At 57.6% G+C, this 15080-nt stretch overlaps 7 protein-coding genes across 7 annotated transcripts; 3 read left to right on the top strand and 4 right to left on the bottom strand.

Annotated features, from left to right (window-relative positions):
- Window positions 1-84: 84 nt before the first annotated feature.
- Window positions 85-2638, bottom strand: BAUCODRAFT_32217 (uncharacterized protein). Its single transcript, XM_007676239.1, has 2 exons — window positions 2039-2638; window positions 85-1830 (listed from the first exon to the last, which is right to left on the bottom strand). Exons 1-2 carry the CDS (start codon window positions 2168-2170, stop codon window positions 325-327), a joined length of 1638 nt encoding a protein of 545 aa, XP_007674429.1. The 5' UTR covers window positions 2171-2638; the 3' UTR covers window positions 85-324.
- On the bottom strand, window positions 2603-5868 carry BAUCODRAFT_32216 (uncharacterized protein). Its single transcript, XM_007676238.1, has 2 exons — window positions 5396-5868; window positions 2603-5343 (listed from the first exon to the last, which is right to left on the bottom strand). The coding sequence occupies exons 1-2, from the start codon at window positions 5643-5645 to the stop codon at window positions 2771-2773; spliced, it is 2823 nt and encodes a 940-aa protein (XP_007674428.1). The 5' UTR covers window positions 5646-5868; the 3' UTR covers window positions 2603-2770.
- Window positions 5869-5880: 12 nt separating this feature from the next.
- BAUCODRAFT_417139 (uncharacterized protein) lies at window positions 5881-6616 on the bottom strand. The gene has a single exon (XM_007676763.1). It carries the CDS (start codon window positions 6548-6550, stop codon window positions 6107-6109), a length of 444 nt encoding a protein of 147 aa, XP_007674953.1. The 5' UTR covers window positions 6551-6616; the 3' UTR covers window positions 5881-6106.
- A 749-nt stretch (window positions 6617-7365) lies between these two features.
- BAUCODRAFT_54700 (uncharacterized protein) lies at window positions 7366-10622 on the top strand (the record flags this gene model as incomplete). The annotated part of the gene is made up of 4 exons (XM_007676359.2): window positions 7366-8791; window positions 8899-9036; window positions 9106-9293; window positions 9330-10622. Coding segments are annotated over 4 exons (3045 nt in total), but the record flags the coding sequence as incomplete, so codon positions are not given.
- Window positions 10623-11462: 840 nt separating this feature from the next.
- Window positions 11463-12563, top strand: BAUCODRAFT_66865 (uncharacterized protein; the record flags this gene model as incomplete). Its single annotated transcript, XM_007676441.1, has 1 exon — window positions 11463-12563. One exon carries the CDS (start codon window positions 11463-11465, stop codon window positions 12561-12563), a length of 1101 nt encoding a protein of 366 aa, XP_007674631.1.
- Window positions 12564-12670: 107 nt separating this feature from the next.
- On the top strand, window positions 12671-13491 carry BAUCODRAFT_417087 (uncharacterized protein). Its single transcript, XM_007676762.1, has one exon. It carries the CDS (start codon window positions 12779-12781, stop codon window positions 13439-13441), a length of 663 nt encoding a protein of 220 aa, XP_007674952.1. The 5' UTR covers window positions 12671-12778; the 3' UTR covers window positions 13442-13491.
- Window positions 13492-13541: 50 nt separating this feature from the next.
- Window positions 13542-14990, bottom strand: BAUCODRAFT_121106 (uncharacterized protein; the record flags this gene model as incomplete). The annotated part of the gene is made up of 3 exons (XM_007676761.1): window positions 13542-14094; window positions 14140-14621; window positions 14787-14990. 3 exons carry the CDS (start codon window positions 14988-14990, stop codon window positions 13542-13544), a joined length of 1239 nt encoding a protein of 412 aa, XP_007674951.1.
- Between the last annotated feature and the right edge of the window lie 90 nt (window positions 14991-15080).

Below are 15080 nucleotides of genomic sequence, written 5' to 3'. Positions count from 1 at the left end.
TCCAGGCTATTGAGTGAATGTCATCAAGAACCTCGCCGGGAGCGTCACCCATGCGTTCAGGCTCGTAGAAAAGACGGCCCGCTCCTAGGTCATTGTCATTGTAGCTTGCACGATTACTCTTTCATCTCTGCGGTAGCGCTGGGACGTGGTATGCACTATATCGGACTGGCAGTACGTCGGCAAGGGATATCTAATCAGCCGTGTGCGTACACGTGTCGTCATATGTAAGGAGAGCATCATCGTCATAATCTTCGCTCGAACGCTATCATAGCCATAAAGCCCCCCCCCAAGCCACAGATCCTCATACACAAACATACCCAACACTCACCGCTGCCCACCCATCCCGCTCTCCCTTAGAATCTTCGCCGCATCCTCAGCGCTATACCCAATGAACACCGGACCCGTAAAGAGCATACGAGCTTGCTCCGAAGAACGCTGGTTAGACCCCTCCGCCGCTTCACCAGCCGGCAGCTGTGGTGCGACAAAAGCTGGTTGTGCTGACTTGGTCGGTAACGGCACCGACGCTGTAGGCTCATGCTCCGGCACGCTCGTCTGAGTCGGCCTCGTCTGAGCTTGAGCTTCATCTTCAGCCCGAGCATCCAGAGGCGGGACTTTCCGATCAAAGCCAAACGGGCACGTAGCGGCCGCTGCTTTCTTCTCGTTCTCCCTCGGCTCAGTCGCCGGCGACGTGATATGCGCGGGTACGCTACTCGTTTCGCTCTGGACATGCTCGAGATATTTCGCGGGTACGGGCAGACCCCACGGTCGACTCGGCGACTCGCCAACGCGTATCTCACGCATGGGGCGGTCAAAGTGGGGTTGTCTCTCTTCGACATTCTCTGCTGATGGTGCAGAGGCGGGCTCGATGCCCGCTTGTGCTGAGACGCTGCTGGCCCACTTCTGAATCTTCGCCGCGCTCTTCGCGTCGACGTGGGCTGCATCCTCTTCTTCGCCATCGAGATCGTGCTCAGGTTCTTGGGGTAGGTATTCCTTGTGCTTGACGCCTAGACCTTGGATCATCGACACGAGATTGCCGTACTTGGCATCGAGCTCGCGTATCTGCTCTTCGTTGCTTTGGTAGCGCCGCACGCATACTTCGTGTGAGCGCGGAAGTTCGTGCTTGTGCTTCTCAAAGTACGTCGCCACCTCTTCGGGGGAGTGTTGGTCGAGGAATCGGATGGGGCATACTCCGACCTCTACGTTTTCAACGTGCTCCGTGGTCTCGTGTGCGGCAGCCTCACGAGGCTGTGCGTTATGATCCGACAAGCCGCATATCTCCGCCTTAATAGGGTCCACGAAGCTCGCCCTTCTACTCCCTCGCTTTGAGAAGCTATCTCTGCCATTGATCCTACTGACCGAGCTTGCCGCGGTGCTCGGCACAGCTCCACTGCTCTCGCGAGTGTTGTAGCGGCTCAGCACGCTCGCGGCGTGTGATGATAGCTTCTTGTTGGCCATGCTCGCAAACGGACATCCGAGTTGACTCGGCTTGCCCTCGACTGTGAAGTCTTGCTCTAGCGGTGACTCCATGATAGATGGCATTAGGGCGCACGTCGGGTGTGTTTGATCTGCAGCAGGTCCAGACCATATCTTCACGCCTGCAGCGTGATCCGTCTGTGGTTTAGCAACACCTCTCCGTAACGCTTCGGCCGCGGTCACTGCCCCTCTGATTCTATCCGCCACATCCCTCCTCTCAATATTTCGTGCAACTAAGTCGGCTACTGGAGTAGTGTCGATAGACGCAGAATCCTTGTTGGGCGACGCAGAAGACGAAAGGCTAAGAGGCGGACTGCTCGCCAAGCCTGACCCGTACAGCCTGATGGCGTCGTTGTACTATGATATACCGTCAGCCTTACATTACCATCATCAGTCGTTTTGCAGGCAACATGGAAGCGAAAGCGGACGCAGGTCAGAGTCTAATTAAATCAAATCTAGCACCGCTGCGCATGGCAGCTACAGATCTAGAGCTAACATTTCTTTCATCATAGCATCCACATCGCAAACAGGAAGTAACAGGAATTGTGAGAGGTAGTGCACTTACTTGCTCCCTCGCCGTGGCGAGCTTCCTCTCCAGACTCTGCTGCTGCGCGAACAAGCTCCGATACTCCTCCTGCAGCGCTTCGAAGCCCGCCATCACCTGCTCCGCCAGAGTCATCACGTGCGAGTCTTCCATGACTTTCCTGACCCTCAAGTCCTTCCAGCGTTCTTGCCGGAATGGACAGAGCGATCGTAGCGCGGAGGAAGAAGGCGCGATGCGCCCGAGATGGTCTGGTCGCCGGTCCTTTCCCGTCGTGCGCGGCTCAGGTCATGATTCTTCCGGAGTTTGCGTAATGCCGAGAATGCTTTACTGCTATTATAGTACGTGGAGATGTGGTGAAGGGTAGGTGGAAGGGGTGATTACAAAAGTACCAGAAGGCAGTCGATATCGAACACGGCCGGTTCCGGAGCAAATGTCGTGGCGCGGAAATTTGCCCCGCATTCTTACAAACGTCTGGTGGTTATTGGGGTGCAGCAGGGTACATGTAACCACTCAGTGCGGATTGGAATATTTGGAACAAGCCACAAACTTCCACACGGCTATCCGACCAAAGTCCCCCAAGAACTTCAACCAGCCCGTCCAAGCAGCCCATCGCCCACCCGCAGCAAATACAACCTAACCCCCCAAAACCCGCTCTCAAGCAGCCTCGAGTCTCCAGCCCACAGACCACCTCAGCCATACTCCAACCCTCCCCTTCCCTCCCCTCCCCTCTCCTTACCTAAGGCAGGACTTCCTTCAACAAGTCTCCACACTCCACTCCCCGACCCTCTCCAACTCCCGCTCCCCATTCGCAAAATCCCACCCGACAATCACCTTGTTCTGACTGCAACAAATGATGCGGCGCGCATCGAACTGCAGCTTGAAAACGCGGTTGCTTTCCCTCGCGGCTGCTGCTGCTGCTGGCTGTGGAGGAGCAGCCGCAGCGCCTGCTTGCTGTTGTCCGCCGGCTGCGTTCTGCTGATGGTGGTGATGGTGGTGATGATGGTGGTGGTGGTGGTGATGCGGCGGCGGCGCGGGATTGTTCGCCGCGGCCAATTGCGCCGGTCCCGCCGCAACCATGGGGTGCGGAGGGTGCTGCACGTTCGCCACGAACCCATTCGCCGGTAGCGCGCCGTTCGCCACCGCCGCCTGCACCGCTGCTTGCACCAGTGCCGCGGGTGGAGGCTGGCCCTGGCCTGCACCCGGTAAAGGCTGAGCCGGCTGTCCATGCGCCAACGCATGGTGAAGATGCAATTGCTGCAGATTCGCATGCGCCGCCGCAACCAACTGCTGCGGAGTCGGCTGCCCGGCTCCTCCACCAGCACCAGCACCCGCACCCAAACCAGCCTGCTGTAGCTGCTGCTGCACCACGACCGCGCCCCTCCTCCGCGCTCCCCCATATCCCCTCAGCACCCCCTCCTGCCCCAACGTCCGCCGCACCCGCCACCGCCCCTCGCGATCCCGCCGCCAAATAATAACAGTCTCGTCATAACTCCCACTGACAATCTTCGCCCACCTGCTGCCCCCACCGCCCGGCGGGATTTTCGTCCCCACGCACATCACGTCCTCCGGGCGGGAGCTGCCCGCATTCCTCCTCTCCGGCCTCCGACTGGCGACAGGAGGCGGCATGCCCGTCTCTAGCGCCTTATAAAACGCGCGATCGGTTTCTCGTGCTTCATCCTCCAATTCTTCGTCGGTAACGGTGTCCAAATCCCCGAACCGGGCTTGCACCGTTCGAACCAAATTCCCGTGCCCCGACAAACAAGCGACTTCAGCCGTGGACTGCGCGTCAAAGATCCTAACCGTGTTATCGCTGCTCCCGCTCACGATCCTGCGCCCATCAAACTGCACGCACGCGATCCCCTTGCTGTGGCCGTTATACGTCTTTTGATGCCGTCCCGTGTCTATGTTCCAGGACTTTATCGTCCGGTCGCCCGAGGCGGAGATGATGGTGTTCTCATGGATCATGACGGCGTTGACGGCGGCTTGGTGGCCGGTTAGGGTTGTTAGAGGGCTGAAGGCGGGGATCGTGTCGGTATGTGGGTCGAGGATGCGGGTGGGGAAGTGGTTGTTGTCGAGGGTGGGGAGGATGTGGGATGGGATTAGTGGATCGGAGCGGTGGAGCGCGTGACGGTTCCAGATCCGCACGGTTTTGTCTTTGGAGCAGGTGACTATGAAGCGGTCGTCGAAGCGGAGGTTCAGCACGCTCTCGTCGTGGGCGTGGGTTAGTTTGCGGAGGATTTCGCCGGTGGAGAAGCGCCAGATGATGACGTGGTTGTCGCTGCCGCCGCTGACGATGAGGTCGTGTTCCGGCCGTTCGTCGAATTGGAGGCAGAGGACGCTCGCGTCGTGGCCGAGGAGGGGTTCGCGTCTGAGGCGGCCGGTATTGAGGTCCCAGATACGGACGGTGCGGTCGCGGGAGCCGGAGACGAGGTGGCGGCTTGTGTGCTGGATGGCGTAGACGCATTCGCTGTGGCCTTCGTGGGGATGGTCGGGGTGAGGGAGCTGGAACATGCGGTATTTGCCGTTGTCCCAGTTCGACTCGAGTTTGGCGCGTTGCTTGTAAATGTATGGCCAGCTGAGCTTGGGTTCGTTCACACCTCGTCTCCAGAGCGATGGCATTAATATATCAGCGGGACTCCGGTAGTTCAGATCGGAGTCCAGTGAGTTAAGGGAGATGGTCGACAGTCTTCGGCCGTTGTTGATGCCGCGGTACAGATAGGTATCTCCATTTGCCATATCAACGCGGTTTCTGGGAGGCGACATGTAAGGCATAGGCGGCGAGTCCGGTGTCATGATCCCCATGCCACGTTGAAGTACAAGACTCCGCTCCACACCTTGCATCTCCTCCTCACTATCCGGCGTGGAGACATTATTCGCCGTCGAGCCGCCAACACTATCCGGACTGGATCCCGAGCTTTCGGCCATCACGCCCTCGTTAAACGCCTCCTCAGTCTTCCGCTTCCGACTACCTCTCCGCTCCAACTCCGTGGTCGTCGTTGTCGTATCTTGTACCCCGCTCTCCGCGACCCGCTTACCCTTCTTCCTCGCCAACTCTTCAAACGCATCGAGCTTATCGCGGTCCAGGACCCAGCCTTCCTGCGCGAAGCAAGCACGCCACAGCTTCTCGTCCAGAGCTCTCTCGCGCCACGAGCGAGAAATGGCGCTGGCGGTGAGGAGGTCGTGGGGTGAGAGGTAGGAGAGGACTGAGAGCATGATCTCGGGCGGCAGGGTGAAGGCAGGGTCGAAGTGGGTGAGGTGCTCGCAGTAGGCGCCCATGGCTTCCTTGTCCGGGTTTGAGAGGCTGCGGATGCTGGCTTTGATGAGGACTGCGAGATTATCAGTCATGATCTACGAATAAAGAACTACAATTGCACCCACGCTTCCTCTGTGCCACCGGCAGACTCAAGACCAGCTTGAGCAACTCCGGGTCCAACTCATCGCCGTACATCATCTCGCTGTCCGCCTGACTCCTCGTCTCCGCATCCGCATACCCCTCATCGGGCAGTGGACGGTGCATGTCGGGCGTGTCGCCTTGCAGTTGATATGAGCGGGAGGGAAGAGAGAAGCTTGATCGGTGGTCGTGGTGGTGGTTATGATGATGTTGAGAAGTAAACGGGTTGTGTTCCATGTCTCAGTGTGAAGAGGGCTGTGTGTTGTTCTCGTCTCGGAACGTGATCGGTTGTACAGCATTCACCAGGCTGTGGAACAGTCTCTCGTTTTCCCCTCACTTGTTCGGCGGGCTGTCTTCTATTGATATGGGCGCATTGTACTGTACTGTTGTTCGTGAACCCCGACCTGTATCATCGACCTCCCAAGAATCACTGTACGCCTCCAGTAATGGCTCAGTGAGTGGTCATACGAGTGGAGCAAGACTTGTGCCGCCGTACGCTGTAGACGCCGAACCGAAAACGGACTAACCCAACGGCATCAACCGTCCTGACACCGAAGCGCTGGGACCGAGCACGTGATTGGCTAGACTCGCAGATTGTTCGAGAAAGTGAGGAGGATTGGCTACGGCAGGGTGCAAGTGCAAGGCTGAGACAATCTCCCACGTTTGTCTTGTCACGCCACCATGATGCAGCCCCAATATCAGGCGGCAGAGTGAATCAATAACCTCCGAGAAGTGGCTTGCAAGCGGTTTGACACTGGGGTTATTTCACGAACAACCCCGAGAGCACGGGATGTTGCAGGTTGCAGGAGGAACGAGATGCAAACCCTGGCCACTTTCGATTCACAAGCGCGACAGGCGAGCAGCACATGGTCGAGTAGGAAGCTTTCCCTTTTTCCTGAGATTCTCTCTCCCCACTCGTCAGCACTGGATTGCTCGGCTGCGACAAAGGGAAGACTTGGCAAGGCTCGCAAATCCCTCGCCTGATCGGGAGAGTGTCTGCAGCAAGGCACATCCTCTTCTCTCTCTCTCATCCCTACGTCGCCAACACGTGATGTGACATGTTGCTGCAGGCACCAGCCACGCTTTCGTCTCCACGCCTGCAATCGTAGTACCATCCCGCATTGGTAGACATGCGATGTCATTGGGAAAGCACGTTTCTTTGTGTGAGTAGCGGCGGACAAAGGAAAGGTGCTTTCTGCTTCGGAGCGTATCGTATCGTATCGTATCGGTTGGAGTGGCTTTCGGTGGCTTTCGGTGGCTTTCGGTGGCTTCCATTGGCGCGCTCCTCTGGTGCCGCGAGTGAGGAAGCTTAACAACACCCCCACAGCGAACTAGTCCCGGGCAGAGCCTCGCGCGCAGACCCTGCAAGACGGCACACCGGGACACATCTCGACCACCCACTGCCGTCTCCCTTTGTGAAGGTAGGAGCTGCAGCGCGCGCGTTGCTGCATCGCTCTTTCTGTGCTCACTGCGCCACCACCACCACCATTCACGAATGCACACAACATCACACCCACACTCACACTCTCGCTCACTCTGTCTACTGCCCACCTTCACTACGGCTCGGGAGCAACCGGCGGCAAAGGGAGGAAGGAGCAGCAACAGCACACCACATGAACCTCGCACGTGCACGTGAAGCAACGACCAGCGCCGGGCGGGCGCAATGATGGAAGTGGTGCCTCCACCGCACCTCGTACGCTCATTCACTACCCCCGTCGGCCCCAGCGGCGACGTCTACGGCGGCATTGGCGGTGGCGCGACCATGAGCGCGGCCAACACCGCCCGAAACACCACCGGCAGCTCCTACAGCAAAGAACCCTCCCTCATCCACTCCTCACAGGGCCACACCAGCTCGAATTGGAGTATACAAAGCCATCAGAGTCAGCCGTCCAGCCGGAGCAGCGATACGTCCGCGGGCACATCGCATAGTACACTGTTTGCGACGCCGCCCCCGGCACTACCGCCTAATGCGGGAGCGCTGGCGAGCAATGGTGACGTCACGGCCAGCGACAATGTCATGAACCGCGTCGCCGACGCCAGCAAGTCTCTCTTTCAAATATGCGTGACGCTGCGGCAACGGCTCCTGGCCGTCCCGGGCTTTGCCGACTCCCTCATGATGGAGGAGGACGAAGCGGATGATGACACCGATCCCGTGACTGTGCTATGGCGGACGTTCCGGCGAGGAGTACCGCTCATGGAGCTGTACAACGCGTTGGAGCCGGAGAAGCGACTGATGCTTGGGAATGGGATCAGAGACGATAAGAAGGGCAAGGCCGCGACCTTCAAGTTCTTGCAGGCTTGTGTCAACGAGCTCAAGTTCCCGCAGGAGGAGTGCTTTATCGTTACCGATCTCTACGGCGATGACACGACCGGCTTCGTGAAGGTGGCTAAAGTCGTGAATCGCGTGCTCGATATTATGGTACAGCGTGGATTGGTAGACGACATCCGCTCCCCTGCTCAAGACCTGGAGCAAGCGGAACAAGGTATGAAGCGGACCCACCGCCAAAACATCATCAACGAACTCGTGACGACCGAACGAACATACGTCCAGCATCTCGAACTCCTCCAAGCCTTCAAACACCTCATCGAAGAGAAGGGCGTGATTCCCGGCGACGCCATCCACGACATCTTCCTCAACCTCAACTCTCTCCTCGATTTCCAGCGCCGCTTCCTCATCCGCGTCGAACAGACCAACGCTTTACCCGAAGACGAGCAAAACTGGGGCAATCTGTTCGTCCTGTATTGCGAAGCCTTCAAGGTTTACGAACCGTACATCGCCAACCAGCACAAGTGCCGGAAGACGGTCGAAGCCGAGTTCCCGAAACTGAAGGAAGCTGGAGGGAGTATGGAAATGCGGCAGATGGTGGAGAGCTATACGCAGCTTTACAGCGGGTTTCTGATGAAGCCGTTTCAGCGATTGACCAAATATCCGGATTTACTGGAACAGCTATACAAGAAGGGCGACTTGGATGAGGACAGAAGGCAGGATCTCTTACTAGGTAAGGAAGCCGCGCAATCGATCCTTACGCGGACGAACAAGGCGCTCGACCGCGAAGAGAAGGCCGAAGCGGTGCAAGAGCTGAGAATGCGGGTGGAGGATTGGAAGGGCCACCAAGTCTCCGGCTTCGGCGAATTACTACTCTACGGCACCTTCACCGTCCTGAAGAGCGAGAACCTCGCTTCCGGCAAAGACGGCGAGCGGCAATACCACGTCTACCTCTTCGAAACGATCTTGCTCTGCTGCAAGGATATCGATCCATCGAAGCCGAAGAACAAGCTCAGCGGCAAACCGATGGTGGATAAACGGGGCAAGCCGAAGTTGCAGCTCAAGGGCCGCATCTTCATGCAGAACGTGACGGATTTGGTCTCGCTGGCCAAACCAGGTACGCCTTCTCCTCATCCGGATCTCTTGCTTCTCCGCAGTTCAGAAAGGGTATGTTCCGGTGCGCGAGTGTAACACTCACTAATCTCTTGTCAAATGTTTGCGTAGGCTCATACACGTGCCAGATCTTCTGGAAGGGCGACCCGAGCATCGAGAATTTCATCATCCGCTTTGCGACGGAGGAGACGATGAAGAAGTGGGCGCAGCAGATTGAGGCGCAGCGGAGGCGGTTTCGGGGGGATGGGGGTGGGGGTGGCGTTGGGAGTTTGAGGAATAGTAATGGCAGTGTGAGACATGGTGGTGCGGGAGCGGGAGGTGGGACGAGCGCGACGGAGTTTGTGTATATGCAGAGTCAGCCTGCGATTGAGAATCCGTACGCGAGGATGGCGCGGGAGGAGGAGGAGGATGAGGAGGAGGAGGAAGGCCAGGGGGAGAGGGATGACGATGTGGAGACGTTGGTTGCGAGTCGGGCCGGGAGTTGGGAGACCGGCGGCGCTACGATGGTGGGTGGTGGGAATCCATATCCGAGTCGCAGCGAGTTCAGCCAGAGTCGGAATGGGAGTCAGAGTAGTCTTCGCTCTCGCAGCACGACGGGCGAGAGCGCGATGTCGGCTTCGGGGTCGATGCAGCAAGGGCGCGCACCGCCGCCGAGATTCGCGCCGGGCAGTCTGCAGCAGCCGCTTAGTTTGCGCACGCAGCAGTTACCGCATGGCACTAACTCGCCCATGTCTGGTATTCTGCCGGTGGGGGCGGAGAGTTACTTCTCCCCTACCGGTGAATCGCCGATGCAGAGTGCGCGGACGAGTGGCAGTTCGGGGATGTATCCTTTCCCGCGGCAGGCAGCTGGAAGTAGCCTCTACGAGGAGGAACGGCAGGGACAGCAACAACAACAACAGTCGAACGCGAGGTTCACGGCGCCGGCGGTGGGGCGGAGTCAGCAATCCCCCTCTCCTTCTTCTATTTCTAGTTCTACCGCTCCTTCCGCGGTTTCGGCAGCGAGACAAGGACGACCTGGCGCCGGCATGCACAGCGCGCAGCAAATGCCCCTACAACCCCGGAATCGCTCGGCCAGTAGTCCGGACATCCATAATCATAATGGGCAACAACGACTACCGCATCAGCCGCAGCCGACGGTGTCGGGCACGGCGTTACGAGCGACTACTAATGGCGCAGGAGGACAGCCTCCTGTCCCCGATGTGCCGTACCATCATTACGCAGGCGGTCTCGGTGTAGGTGGGGGTGCGCCAAGAAGTCACAGCAACTCGCCGCAGTTGGTTCCCGGGCCGAGGGGACCGACGATGACGAATAGCAGTAGTCCGCAGCAGCGGGAGAGGACGTTCCCGGGGAGCGTGAGGTATCAGATGGACCCTTCGCCCACCTCTTCGCTGGGTTATGGAGGAGGCTACCACCACCAGACCACGGCCAACTCATCGCGGACAACGACGCCAGCCCCGGCATCTGGATCCTCGACTTCTGCGTCAGGCCCGACCCAACTGAAAGTCAAAGTCCACTGCCCCACTGCCTCGCAAGTCCTCACGCTCGTGGTGAGCACCAACATCACCTACCAAACGCTGAAGGACCGCATCGACGCGAAGTTGCAGCGCAGTACGAATTTGCGGTTGAGTGATGGTGGCGGAGGGGGGACGCCGGTGTCGGTTTCGCGGGAGAATCTGGTGAAGCTGAAGTATGCAGATGAGGGGGATTTTGTGAGTATTCAGAGTGATGAGGACGTGCAGACCGCGTTTGAGGCATGGCAGGAGGGGGGTGGAGGTGGTGGGAGTGGGAGCGGGAGTGGAGGGATGGGGGAGATTGAGCTTTGGTGTCAGCGGTAACCATAGAGGAGGAGAGGATCTTGATGGCCAGATTATTGACAGCTGACCAAGGAGATGGGCTATTTTGGACGTCTCTGCGAGGGGTCATCCCCTTATGAGCCGCTTCGGGAGTCGATTGGAGCTGGGATTTGCAGCTCGGTGCCGCATCACACCGGTATTCGAATCGGAGACACAGGCACCGGATGACACAAGGCACCGAAAGAACAGCCTCCCGAGGACTACAAACCTGACAAGTACCATCGCGGAACCGACTGGAGAAGGATGCAGACCTAGGGTTAAGACCAAGTAGAGCAAGACCAGTGACGGAGCCGAATAGAGAGGGAACAGCCAGAGCATGAGTGCTGACGATGATGATGACTGACGAAGAGAAGCTATGGATCTATCGGACATGTTCCATCTCAGCTAGATCTAACGTGGCATGTAGTTGTGGTAGATGAAGTAGAAATACCGTCGGCTCTGGCCGAGCGACAATCGCTTGCGGCTCTCAAGTCATCACCCCTCCGTCTCAATCGTAGACCGAGGCATGGGTGCTCCGTGCGCAAGGCCCTTGCAACCTGGACGACACCTCGTGAACTTCACCAATAAGAGTGTAACTGCCTCAGGTATTTACAAAACGTTTCCCCAATAGACACGTTTCGTCTGATTTGTAATGATGGAAACTCTTGGCCAGCCGAGTAGGGAGGAGGAAGTGTCCGCACCCAGAAAATTCGAGGACCCAGGGTGATCTCATAGTCGTCATTCGGCAGGCGATACGGTACCAGCATGCTTTCCCGTCAAGCTATCACTTCACTGCGCCTCGGCACAAATTGTGCCTCTACTTTCCACCATTCCATCCGCACAATGGCTTCCAAGGCTGCTCCTCCGTCTACCATGAAGGCCGTCGTCATCAACGGCAACACTGCCGCCGTGAAAGACCATCCCGTCCCCAAGCTTCGTCCAACATACCTTCTCGCCAAAGTCCACGCCGTCGCCCTGAACCCAACCGACTGGAAGCACATTGCCGGCCAGCTCGCCGCACCAAACGGCATCTCCGGCTGCGACTTTGCCGGCGAGGTCGTCGAAGTCGGCGCGGACGTCAGCAAGCATTTCCAACCGGGCGACCGCATCGCGGGGACCACTCATGGCGCCAACGCCAGCAACCCGGAGGACGGATGTTTCGCCGAGTACTGCGTCGCCAAGGCGGACTTGATGGTCAAGCTACCGCAGAGCCTGTCGTACGAAAAGGCGGCCACGTTCCCCCTCGGCACGTCGACGGTCGGACAGGGATTGTACCAGAAGGCGCTGAAGCTCAACTTGCCCACCCAGCCGACCAAGAACGGCGAGACGGTGCTCATCTACGGCGGCTCGACCGCGACGGGCTCATTGGCCATTCAGTTCGCGAAGCTCTCCGGCTACCGCGTCATCACGACGTGCAGCAAGCACAACTTCGATGCCGCTAAATCTCTGGGTGCCGACGCCGTGTACGATTACAGAGACCCGGACTGCGGCAAGCAGATCAACAAGGATACCAAGGACTCCCTCAAACTGATCTGGGATACCGTCTCCGTGCCCGAATCGGCGCAGATCTGCGCAGAGGCCATGTCGTCCGACACCAGTGGCGCGAGGTACGGCAGCATCTTGCCCGTCAAGTACCCCACCGAAGGGGTAGAGGTCGTGAGTACGCTCATGTACACCATCTTCGACGCGCCGTTCAAGAAGTTCGGCATGGATTTCCCGCCCGTGCCGGAGGACTTTGAGTTCGCGAAGAAGTTCTTCGATATCACGGAGAAGTTGCTTGCGGAGGGGAAGCTGAAGACGCATGAGGAGCAGGTTGGCCCGCATGGCCTGCAGGGGGTGTTGGAGGGGTTCCAGCAGATGAAGGAGGGGAAGGTGAGTGGGAGGAAGTTGGTGTATCGCGTGGCGGAGACGCCGAAGGATACCAAGGCGGAGGTGCAGTTGTAACGGGGTTGAAGTGTTTGATTAATGGCCCGCAGGGCGCTGTTAAGTTGTAGCGAAAGCTGTACATAGATTACTTCGCGGTCGTGCCGTAAGGGCGCTGCCCTTCTTCGAAAGGAATTTCAAATACAACCGGCTTGCCAGGTTTTTGCATACGTTAGGATCCGCTACGGAATTGCGAGCGGAAAACGACGACAACTCTGCTGTAATACTTCACTTCGATGACTCAGTCGCAGGAGCAAATGGCAAGTCATTTACGTGACCCAATGGCAAGCGGAAGCACCTCTTTGGCCATGCAGCAAGCCCTTTCACCTTATCAAAGAGAGCTTTACCTCGGCCGTGCCGCGTGTGAGCACCGTGACGAGCAGGAACATCCGCACATAACTAATTTTGCGGCCACACTATACTTGCACCTACCTTTGAGTGCCGACAAGCTCAACTTCTCTGCCGACCACCCGGCAGGTATGCTGAAGGGACAGCTACTCGATGCTGCCAACATGCGCAACATCTGCCTCGGTCAGATGTGGCTCGAATGTCAAGCATATGATGTGGCACACTGCGATGAAGGCACCAAGCTGAACAAAGTGGAGAATTACTTGGCCAACGAGCTTTTCAAGCCGGAGTACGAGGGTAAAGTCGCAACGGCCAAGAAGGTGCTGCATATCGAGTCGGTGTGGGTGGAAGAGCGTTTGCGTGGACAGGGTCTTGGGAGATGGATGGTGGCTGAGATCATCCATCAGCTCGGCTTGAAAGACGTGCCAGCCATTGTCTTGCTACAAGCTGGCCCATTAGCGCGAGAACGTCGATGTGTTGACGGAGCCACTATAGCTACTCCCGCGCGACGAGACTGTGGCACTGCCCACGAGAAGCTTACTCGTTACTAAAAGCAGATGTGCTTCGATGAGTGGAGCGATAGCGACGATGCTTGGCTGTGTCTCTCAGCCGATAAAATGGGCGACTTCAGGTAGCTCAAGCCGCTCTTTCTCATGGCGGGGTGTCGGGAGGCAACGCTTCCTTGGTGCCTGCCTTGAGCTGACCTGATGTCAATACCGAGGTACGGTCGTCATCCCGGCCCACGAACTGATCTCTCCATAGCGCCACTTGTTGGAATTTGGACCGCAACACTGCTGGCAGTTCCTGCTGCTCACGAAGGACTGTGACAGTCGTGGCGTTCCTGGAAAAGCGTTTGCTCAAGCTCTGTCCATAGACACAGCCCTGAAAGGGGGACAATGCTACATTCTGCACCAACACTACATCGCCGGGCCGCAAGCGACGAAGGTTGTCGCGTAATTCATCAAATGCTATACGCTGGCTGTCGAGAGGCGTTAACCAGAAGCTTATACCAAAGCCTGCCCTCGTCTCGTCTCCGATCACCAGCTCAATGATGTCCATCTCGCCGGTACGTTTCCGCAGACTGACGGTTCGCGAGGGCGAGACAGAAATAGTGGCTGCCAGGACGTTGACAGTCACTGTCTGTGGCTGGATAGAGATGATGTCCTGGGCGTTTGGAATCTTTCGAAGATTGGTAATATCCAACCTAGCGTGAGCGAGTTGGTTTGTCGGTCGCCGCTGTGATTGGTACAATGCGTCAGTGTTTGAAGAATGGCCAGCCGCCGAGAAGGGGTAATCTGCGTCAACCAGCAATGCTTGTCCCGTTGTTGCAAAGGAAGGAAATGTTGACGGCATGATTGTAGTCTCGTCCGCTGGCGCAATTTGCGAAGACTGGAGTTTATCCAGCAGCGCGAGAGTATGCTCAAGAAATCGCGTACGGTCCTCCACATTGTATGAGGCGTCGAATGATCTGGTTTGCGTTGGCTGAGACACGTCCTGCGGTTTCGTACTGTTTGCTGCTGCCCGCTTATGCATGGGTACCGTCCGCCACTTGACTATGGCATGGCTAGAGTCCTGTGTGCTTTTAGCAACAGCAGAAGCCTGACCAAGGAAGCGTCGGAGAGGGTCGTCGAATGTCTGTAATAGATCCTCGTCCCACCGCAGATGCTTGGTCTCAGGCGCGCCGGCCAGGATGATATGCGTGAGTTCAGCCACGGTCGCGGACGAACGATACTAACGCAGGCGTTTGTTGTGGGCTATCCATAATCTTGTCTGCTTAACCGGCGATCCAGATGCGAGCGCTATCTGGGTAGGTCTGGCGGTGCAACTACGTCGGACCCCACACTAATGTACGTCTTACACGGTATGAACACGACTGATGATTCGAGCAATGCTTACGCTGCATCGGCATGCCGTGGCCGAGATCAATCTTGCGGCTTCGGCCGAGTCTGAAGGGAAGCCGCAGTATAAGGAGGATTGTGTCCTGCTAACAGTCACAATTTTCGGAATACGAAATGTCCAGAAATACTCGAACGCGTGTTTAAGAGATCGCCATCGCAACGAGCTCACGGTCCGCTTCTTCCGATCCACCGCCACATGCATTGTCGCTGCCCGCTCCGCTCCGGGTGATAGATCCGATAATCCGGAGATACTCCGGCCAGTCCGATCTGATAAGGCAAGGCAACCTTACTC

This window comes from Baudoinia panamericana (assembly GCF_000338955.1).
Source record: "Baudoinia panamericana UAMH 10762 unplaced genomic scaffold BAUCOscaffold_4, whole genome shotgun sequence".
Classification (NCBI taxonomy): Eukaryota; Fungi; Ascomycota; class Dothideomycetes; order Mycosphaerellales; family Teratosphaeriaceae; genus Baudoinia; species Baudoinia panamericana.
Note: the sequence above shows the minus strand (reverse complement) of the source record. Positions and strands in the feature narration are given on the sequence as shown.

Coding starts and splice junctions, on each gene's coding strand:
- BAUCODRAFT_32217 (XM_007676239.1), bottom strand. CDS start 2,170: ATGGAAGACTCGCACGTGATGACTCTGGCGGAGCAGGTGATGGCGGGC. Junction 1,831..2,038: donor TCGCCACGGCGAGGGAGCAA/GTAAGTGCACTA, acceptor GGTATATCATAG/TACAACGACGCCATCAGGCT.
- BAUCODRAFT_32216 (XM_007676238.1), bottom strand. CDS start 5,645: ATGGAACACAACCCGTTTACTTCTCAACATCATCATAACCACCACCAC. Junction 5,344..5,395: donor GCCGGTGGCACAGAGGAAGC/GTGGGTGCAATT, acceptor ATAATCTCGCAG/TCCTCATCAAAGCCAGCATC.
- BAUCODRAFT_417139 (XM_007676763.1), bottom strand. CDS start 6,550: ATGACATCGCATGTCTACCAATGCGGGATGGTACTACGATTGCAGGCG.
- BAUCODRAFT_417087 (XM_007676762.1), top strand. CDS start 12,779: ATGACTCAGTCGCAGGAGCAAATGGCAAGTCATTTACGTGACCCAATG.